At 42.6% G+C, this 9,494-nt stretch overlaps 1 protein-coding gene across 1 annotated transcript; it reads left to right on the top strand.

Annotated features, from left to right (window-relative positions):
- The first annotated feature begins 5,033 nt into the window (after positions 1-5,033).
- On the top strand, positions 5,034-8,459 carry LOC133366964 (vomeronasal type-2 receptor 26-like). The gene is made up of 3 exons (XM_061590526.1): positions 5,034-5,054; positions 6,537-6,663; positions 7,558-8,459. Exons 1-3 carry the CDS (start codon positions 5,034-5,036, stop codon positions 8,457-8,459), a joined length of 1,050 nt encoding a protein of 349 aa, XP_061446510.1.
- Positions 8,460-9,494: the final 1,035 nt, after the last annotated feature.

The following is a 9,494-nucleotide window of genomic DNA, read 5'->3' as shown; positions in this document are numbered from 1 at the left end:
CATATAGATATCTTAAAAACCGCCTGATCACTGAGATATTTGGGGGAATCTATGTTAGTGGTTCCCCATGGGTCAGATGCGCATGACTTGTAACCACCAGAAGCCATCCATTTAGTCTTGTGGGCTTGAGACTAAGGCTCCCTCCTAAATGAGATTAGACAGGCATGCCCCTAGCTGAATTTCAGGTGCATGACAAAGACTTTCTTATTCCACCAGGCATTTTAAGGTAGTGCTCGGATTCATAAATAAATAAATAAAACTATCTGGACCACACCAGCTGATGGCACCTAGGTAGTTGGTGACCACAGTCACTACAGTATTATCTTGTGAAACTACAGACCCTCTCAGGTCTTGAGAGCAGCAGAGGCAACCCTCTTGGTAATTCCACCACCCTCAGAAGTTCAGAGGGAGTGGCCCGGGAGAGGGCATTCTCTGTGACAGCCCCCACGTTGTGGAATTCCCTCCCCAGAGAGGTGCATCTGCCATCTTCGTTATACAACTTCTGTCATGTGCTAAAAACACACCACGCTGGCCTTCGACACTTCAGATAAATGTTTTTATGACCCTCTATAGTCGTGAATGTAATTTGTTTTGAACTGCTTTTCATATTGAATTTTATATTGTTGTGACCTACTCTAAAACCTTAATAATAATAACAATAATAATATAGCAAATAACTTAATTTGCAGCGTAGTGACAAAGTTATACCAACACATCCTCGCCTTGGTTTTTGCCATCCGAGAGATCAACAAGGACTCCAAGATCTTGCCCAATGTCACACTCGGATTCCACATCTGCGACAGCAGCTCCAATCCAAGGATGACTTACCGTACCACTCTGGATCTGCTTTTCAAATCACATTGGTTTCTCCCAAACTACAAGTGTGGGACTGAGAAAAATGTCATAGGAGCCATTGGTGGACTTAGCCTTGATACCTCCTCACACATGGCAGACATCTTAGGTCTATCCAAAATTCCACAGGTAAGCTGTAAGAGAAGAGCCAGTGTGGTGTAGTGGTTAAGGCGTTGGACTATGAGCTGGGAGACCAGAGTTCAAATCCCCACACAGCCATGAAGCTCACTGGGTGACCTTGGGCCAGTCACTGCCTCTCAGCCTCAGAGGGAGGCAATGGGAAACCCCCTCTGAATACCAATTACCATGAAAACCTTATTCATAGGGTTGCCACAAGTCGAGATCAACTTGAAGGCAGTCCATTTTCATTTTCAAGCTGTAAGAATGGGGGCCAAGGGGATTTTCACAGTCTCTCACATAATTGACTCAGAATGGAGTGGGTGATGGTGCTACCCATTCTCACGCTGAGGATGTGTCCTTGGATGGCAGAAATGGGGAGGGGGAACAAGTGGGAGAAGGTGATTGGCCCCTGTTCAGTAGACTGTGGTGCAGCTGGATCATTGCTGTCTGCTACAAGTAAGGGATGTGGGGTTTAGGGGTGGAGGAGGTGGATACAGAGGAGGTGGGAACCATCACGTGTCTGGGCCCCACACAACCACTGCTGTGCGGCATCGTTATTTTTTTTTCCAGTCCTCGTGAAAATATCATTTTAGTGTAGAATTGCATCTTGGTACAAATACAGCCCCTCCTAAGTTGCCTGTTATGATTCTACATGTTTGGGGCTTCAACAGATTGAAAAGGAGAGACTGAAATTTAGTAAATAAGGAAGCAAATAATCAAATAAGATGAGAATATAATGGTTGAAGCCCTCATTTTGTCCTGTTCCTACTCTTTCCTTCCTTTCTTTCCTAGATTTCATATGGTTCATTTGAACCAGCACTGAATGATCGAACTGGGATCCCTTCCTTTTACCGCATGGTCCCTAATGAAGGACTTCAGTACCAAGGAATTGTCCAGCTACTTCTGCATTTTGAATGGAAATGGGTAGGGATCATGATTACAGATGATGATAGTGGAGAACATTTCTTGCAGACTTTGGAGCCAATGCTTTCCAAGAATGAAATCTGTTCAGCCTTCATTAACAGAGCTCCCAAAAATGTCTATTTTTCTGTACCCGACCTCTTCAGTTCTGCACTACAAAGTCATCAGTACATTTTCAAGGAGAAAAGAGTCAACATAGTTGTTATATATGGAGAAACCACAACCATTGTATGGTTGGGCGTTATTGTGTTGGAAACAACATTTTTAGTTGATGAATATATAGATAAAATCTCTGCAAGAAAGGTGTGGGTCACTACAGCCCAAATCGATTTCACATTACATAGTTTTCAAAAATTTCTCGATTTACAAATGTTCCATGGAGCCATTTCCTTCACCATTCACTCAAAGTGGCTTCCAGGCTTCCAAGATTTTCTTCAGACTATTAACCCTTTTGGAGCAAAAGGGGATGGTTTTATCACAGATTTCTGGGAGCAAGCATTTGGGTGCTTAATGCCAAATTCTGATGCATCAACAAGCATCAATGACACATGCACCGGAAAGGAGATGTTGGAGACTCTTCCTGCACCTTATTTTGAAATGAGCATGACTGGCCACAGCTACAGTATCTACAATGCTGTCTATGCTCTGGCATATGCCTTACACACCATTCACACGTCTAGGTCCAACCACAGAGCAATGGAGGATAGGGGCAGACTGGCACTTCTGAATATGGCAACCTGGCAGGTAATGTTTCCTCCGAGTCAAAGGTTTTGTTGTAATGAACAGGGGCACCATATAGTGGTGCAACCTGCAGTGGTCAGTATGCTGTTGATCAGGGGAAGGCAGACTTCAGGCTTACAAGAATGTTCACATCTGAGTGAAAAGGATATAGTCACTCAGCCAGTCATTGTGAAAGAGACCACAGGCAATGCTTAGCCAGGACCATTTCCTTAGAATCCAAAAACTCTGAGAAACTTTCTGAGTCCCAGCAAGGCTGTGAATCACCTTGACAGTCCTCCTTTTGATAAGCACATGCTCTCTGTTGAATGGTGCATTCAGAAGACAAGGTGGTTCCTCAGTGTTCATGAACAGGAGCAGTGTGCAAAAGATAACACTTAAAATAAACCTGGTGCCTCTGCACAGCTGCAAAGCACAGGGCTTTGTTCTCAGTACAAGAACTGAGCTGAACTCACAGTTCTTCCAAATGAAGATCCACTTCTGGGTACCTCAAGCATCCCTCATGTCAGCAATCTAGTTTAGGGGGTAGGGGTGTCATTTGCTTGTTGCCACTGGTAAACAATTAGGAAACAGAAAGCCTTGCTAGTCTATTGCAAATCACCCGGAGAATGAAATCTACTTTCTGTCCACCCTGATAATATGCATCCACACCTTGTCGTAAACTTCTCAAATTTAACCCATCAGTTTCTACATAATGACCGCACAGAAGCACAAATAGCCTTCATCATTCCTCCATAGAGAATGTCTATCAAAAGCATCTTTAAATGTTGCCACCCTCATCTTACATCTGGAATCTTAGCGTCCATTATCACTTGTAAAAGTCTTGCATTCCTAAGCAATTTCTCTCTTGCATGAAAACAACCCATTTATTTGTTTGAAATATTTACAGACTGCCTTTCATTACAAATTAGCATGGCATTTTCTTTCTATTAAGAAAAATTATTTGAATTTAAGGGTGTTTCCAGACTGTCGCTATTTACAGGTAGTATTTACAGACAATTATAGTTCGTTGGGAGGTCTTGCATGGCAAACCAGCTTACCCAAAAGATGGAAAAGATGGAAGGTGTGGGACAACAGTTGCTTCGATGCAGCGTCATCTAATCTCCCGCCAAACAAATCAGCATGAATACTGGATAAACCAATCATCTGAAAGTACCCTAAATCTCTGCGAATCACCCAGGTTTTGTCTCCCTCATATTCTCACATACCTTCCCTTACTTGCCAAATATTGATACCATACAATCATGTGTGTATGTAGTTTGGTGTAGTGGTTAGAGTGTTGGACTAGCTTTTCAATCTTAAATTATTTCTTTCCCGGATTAAAAAAAGAATCTAAATCCATCTAAGTAAGGGGGGGTTGGGGGGAAAACAATGCAATGAGAATATCCCAATATTACAGGCCCTTTCATTCCCTTACTCTCTCCATATAGCTCCACTCATTTCTGCAAAGAATTTCATTCAACAACTGTGCCGGAGACAGAGTTTCGTTTGATGAACATGGTGAATTAGCTGCTGGATTTGATATTACAAACTTGGTCACTTTCCCAAATAAGTCCTACATTAGAGTCAAAGTGGGAAAGCTAGATCCTTGGGCTCCTCCAGACAAAAGTTTCACCATTAACGAAGAGGGAATCCAATGGCACAGGGACTTCACGCAGGTGGGGAAATAAATGGCAAGGTCTTTTCAGTGGTGGCCCCAGCTCTGTAGAACTCTCTCCCAAGAGATATATGTCAACACAGACTTTTAAAATCCATCAACACAGACTTTTAAAATAGCCTTTGGGGTTGCCTTAATTTAAGGTGCTGGGCTGAACATTTAACTATTTAATGTTACATATCACTGCTCACTTTAAATTATTTCTTAATGCATCAGTGGGGGGGAGGTGTAAATCAAAGGCACTCAACGACCATATCCAAAACCTTGCTGGACTCAAACTGACAGGATGGAAGTGAGATTGGAGGAGATCCCTGGGAATAAAGATTGGTTGTTAAGCCACTCAGGAAATTGTAGCTCTGCGTGGGGAACAGTGGTCTCCTAACAACTTTCAGCAGCTTTAACGAACTACATTCCCAGGATTCTTGAGGGGAAGCTGTGACTGCTTAAAGTGGTGTAATAGTGCTTTAAATATAAGAATTCCCCAGCCTTTCAGTACAATAAATTCCTATCTTCATGACTATATCCTTTTCACATAGGTTACTCTGGTACTCTTCCTGTGCATTAACTATGACTTCTATATTGTACATGTTGTACATGTTGTAGAGGAAGAAGAGGGCTCTCCAAGTGTTGATGGACTCCAGCTCCCATCAGCCCATAGCCAATGGCCAATGGTTAAAAGTGATGTGAGTTGTGGTCCAACAACTCCTGGAGGGCTACAGGTTCTGCAGCCCTGGAGTCAAGAACGATGGATAAATGGTCTGACACAGTACCAGCCAGCCTTATATGATCATGCAGGTCTGCCTGTGAAATTACCCAAAGTCTCCACTCACTAAAGATCCCAGAACAGCCATTATTATGCCAGTCTTTTCCGATATGGACTAGTATGTGAGATCCTTCATGTTGCTGGACATAGGAAGCTGTCCAGAGCTTGGAAAAGTTATTGTTTTGAACTACAACTCCCATCAGCCCAATCCAGTGGCCATGCTGGCTGAGGCTTATGGGAGTTGTAGTTTAAAAAAGTAACTTTTCCAAGCTCTGAAGCTGCCTTATACTGAATCAGACAATAGTCCATCTAGGTCAGTGCTGTCCACACTGACTGGCTGCGGCTCTCCAGGATTTCAGACAGGAGATTTTCCCCAGCCCTACTTGGAGATGCCGGGGACTGAATCTGCGACCTTCTGCATGCAAAACAGATGCTCTGTCCCTGAGCTCTGCCCCTTCACAAGCCTTGCCTCCTACCATTGTGCTTGGGTATCTCCTCTTCCTTTTTCCTCCTGGAACCAGGACAGCAGTGGTTATTATACAAAGGAACAGGCCACACCTGTGCATAAACATAAATCATGGAAGGTGTGCTGCACTGAGAAGTGTAGAGGTCTCCAGGCTTTTGGTATATCCAGCAGCTAAAGATGTTACTTTCACAGTGGCCACTAAATACATCTGACTTTGGCCTCATCTGCACTATATATTTAAAGTCGTTTGGCTTTCCCCAAAGAATCCTGGGAGCCGTAGTTTGTGCTCAGAGTTGTTAGGAGATCCCTATTGCTCTCACAAAGCTTCAATCCCCAGAATTCCCTTGGAAGAAACTGTAGTTTCCAGGATTCTTTGCAGGAAGCCATGACTGCTTAAAGTGATATATTATGCTTTAAATATATATCGAATTCTGTCTCCAGTGCTGAAGATCTATGGCACTGGGATGACCTCCTAAGGGCCATAAGATTGCATTCTAAACATTTAAATTAATTTTATGAGAGCTTGCATGCTTGACTTAGAGTGCGTCAAAACAGATCTTGTCAGATGCAGCTTTGACCTCTGAGTGTCAAGCTCTGTCCATATCTATTAGCTAATACTGACCATCATTGTTGTGAAACCTCTGAAGCTTCTCCCTCTCTCTCTCTCTTCAATGCCAGAAGAACAGTGGTGGAGAACCTGTGGGGCAGGTGAGCTTGGTTTGGAGGAAATGGCCTCATGGGCCAAATTGGGATCCATGCCAAGTCTAATTAGTCTAAGGGTCAGAGGTTCCCCACTCCTGCAATAAGAAGGTATACTGAGTAGATGGGCCATGGGCCTGGCTAATGACTTCTTGAGTTTAAGGAAGCAAACATTCTTCCCACTGAATGTGCCATCCATGCTGCTTAGAGATGTTATTGTCCTGCAACCAGTCCTCTTGTTGATTGGTAGTCCACCTTGCACAAGACAAAATGCTCCAAACATTTCCTTAATACAAAACTCTTCCTGTGTTCTTGGATAGCTGCCACCTCTTTCATTATGTAATGACCCCTGCCCTCGTGGACACAGAAAGACAAAGAAGGAGGGAAATAAATTTTGCTGCTATGATTGTGCTCCGTGTCCAGAAAGCATGATATCAAACCAGACAGGTAGGAGACACACAATGTTAGGAACTGTAAAGCTTGAGATCTGACATTGTTAGCCTTCTATTTGCAGTTGTCATTGTATTGCCTTACTGGTAATGACAGCAGTCTCACTGTTTTTGAAATTACCTGTTAAAACATCTCACAGTGGCCTGCCAGTGATTGCATTTTAGTGGCCTGCCACTGATGGTACTGAAAATGGTGTTTTTTGATGCCCTGCCATTGATGGTATTCTGCCTTGCTTTATTAAATGTAAATGGACTGCCTTCAAGTCGATTCCGACTTATGATGACCCTATAAATAGGGCTTTTATGGTAAGCGGTATTCAGAGTCAGAGGGGGTTTACCATTGCCATCCCCTGAGGCTGAGAGGCAGTGACTGGCCCAAGGTCACCCAGTGAGCTTCATGGCTGTGTGGGGATTCGAACCCTGATCTCCCAGGTCATAGTCCAACACCTTAACCACTAGTGTGGGGGGGGGGGAATAAAGAAAATGTTTCTCTTTGAAACTTTCCTCCACTTAATTGGTTTGATCCATTTTTTGAGAATTATAATACAGCAGATTTTAAACACATTTAAAACAAAGACTTGTACTAATATGGATGGCTTGTAAAGAGGTGTTTGTGTGTGTGTTTTGAAACTAATTAGAGCTGGACGTCTAAGAGTAATCCTGTGCCCCAAATTCAACTTATCATGAGATGAAAGTTTGAAAGAAAAAAGGACAATAGGCTCTCCTCTAAGGAGCAAACCTTCTTAGAAAAAGGATAATAAAATCTAACGCAAAGTGTCCTGGGTAGATGTTGTCACATTTTTCTGTGATGAAAATACTAGGCAGTTCTTCCTAATCTTAAGAACAATTATGGTTCTTTTAACATTGTAATACATTGTGGTTGCTTTTTCAGATATGGAAACTTGTGTCAGTTGTCCAGGGGATCACTTTCCAAACAAGGAGCAAGATCAATGTATTCCCAAGGTTCCAAACTTTCTCTCTTTTGAAGAATCTTTGGGCATTGCTTCAGCTTCTTTGGCTCTTCTCTTTTCCCTGATCACAGCTTTAGTGCTTGGAATCTTCATTAAGCAACGGGACACTCCAATTGTCAAAGCCAACAACCGGACCCTCACTTACCTTCTCCTCATCTCTCTCCTTCTTGGCTTCCCCTGTGCTTTGCTATTCATCGGAAAGCCTAAGAAGGAGACTTGCCTCCTCCGACAAACAGCTTTCAGCATCATCTTTTCAATTGCCATTTCTTCTGTTTTGGCCAAAACCATTACAGTCATTGTGGCTTTTGTGGCCTCCCAGCCAGGAAACATTTTGCAGAAATGGGTTGGCAAAAGATTGGCTTATTTCATTGTTCTTTCCTGCTCCAGTATTCAAATAGGCATTTGTGCTGTTTGGTTGGCTACCTCTCCCCCATTCCCAGACCTGGACTTGCACTCACTGTCTGGAGAAATCATAGTCAAATGTAATGAACAGTCAGCCATCATGTTCTACTGTGTCTTGGGCTACATGGGCTTCCTGTCCATCATGAGCTTCACTGTTGCTTTCCTAGCCAGGAAGTTACCTGACAGTTTCAATGAAGCCAAGTTCATCACCTTCAGCATGTTGGTGTTTTGCAGTGTTTGGGTGTCCTTCCTTCCAACCTACCTGAGCACCAAAGGAAAACACATGGTGGTTGTGGAGATCTTCTCTATCTTATCCTCCAGTGCTGGCTTACTCAGCTTCATCTTTATTCCCAAATGTTACATTATTGTGGTTAGGCCTGAACTGAACAACAGGGACCAGCTAATCTGGAGGAAAATATAAATAATAGAAGAGTATGTGGTATTGTTAAAAATAATGCCTCAATATTTGAATATTGAAAGACTAAGGCTCGCTCCCAGATCACAAGGTCCCAATAAACCTGGAGACAATGAAACAAGTGAGTAAAACTATGCCAAAGTTTATTAGTACACTTGCAAGTGGAGAAGCAGCCAAACTGATTCTACCTTAGCTGGACGCAGCCAGCCTTTTTATTTACAGGAAGGTTACGTATAGAAAGTATAACATAAGCACATGCCCATTTCCTCGAAATCAGCCCATTTACAGGAAATCCTTTACGTGTGGTTTCGTTCTCCCCTCATGGTAGACCCCTGTTCAGTTTCTATTTTCCTTATATGGTCTTTTTTTTCTTCTTCAGGTTAGGGCGTTGCTGGGAGTATAGGTGCCATTCCTTTACATAGATACACTACTCAAGTAAGTTAAACATTGACCTTTACTACATGAACTTTGTCACACATCTTCCTTGATGCTACAGGATTCCCTACAAGGGCTACTTCAAGGAATTTCTCCCAGGGTGATGTGGGCGTCTATTTCTTTCAATATCCTAATAAACAACTTATAACAAAATTAAAATCATTTTCCACAGTATCATTAATACTTTTAGTATCCCCCAAGAAGATTCTAGGATAGCCCATCTAAATGTGGTGCTATGTAATGTACCAATTCAATCATTTTCCTTGTATGACAAAAAAAAGACAAATAATATTGCATGTTGATAATAATTCTGTTCAAAAGGGTTGGCTCCAGATTTCTGGGGGCCCTTGGGCACTGGGTATCAGTGGGCCCTTGTCCCCTCCCTTTCCTTCTCAAACCACATCCCTCCTCTCTTGTGGTCTCACTCCTTTCAAAGAAAACAAATATTTGCCAGTTTCCCAACCCCCTCTTATAATATAAAAGTACAGAATTTGGTTTATTTTAATTTCTTGGGGCAATTTTACCTATTATGTAGGCCTTAAATGTAAATGTACTGCCTTCAAGTCGATTCCGACTTATGGCGACCCTATGAATAAGGTTTTCATG

The sequence above is a fragment of the Rhineura floridana genome, chromosome 11 (genome assembly GCF_030035675.1).
Source record: "Rhineura floridana isolate rRhiFlo1 chromosome 11, rRhiFlo1.hap2, whole genome shotgun sequence".
NCBI lineage: Eukaryota > Metazoa > Chordata > Lepidosauria > Squamata > Rhineuridae > Rhineura > Rhineura floridana.
The sequence above is the reverse complement of the archived record's forward strand: the minus strand, read 5'-3'. Positions and strand labels throughout refer to the sequence as shown.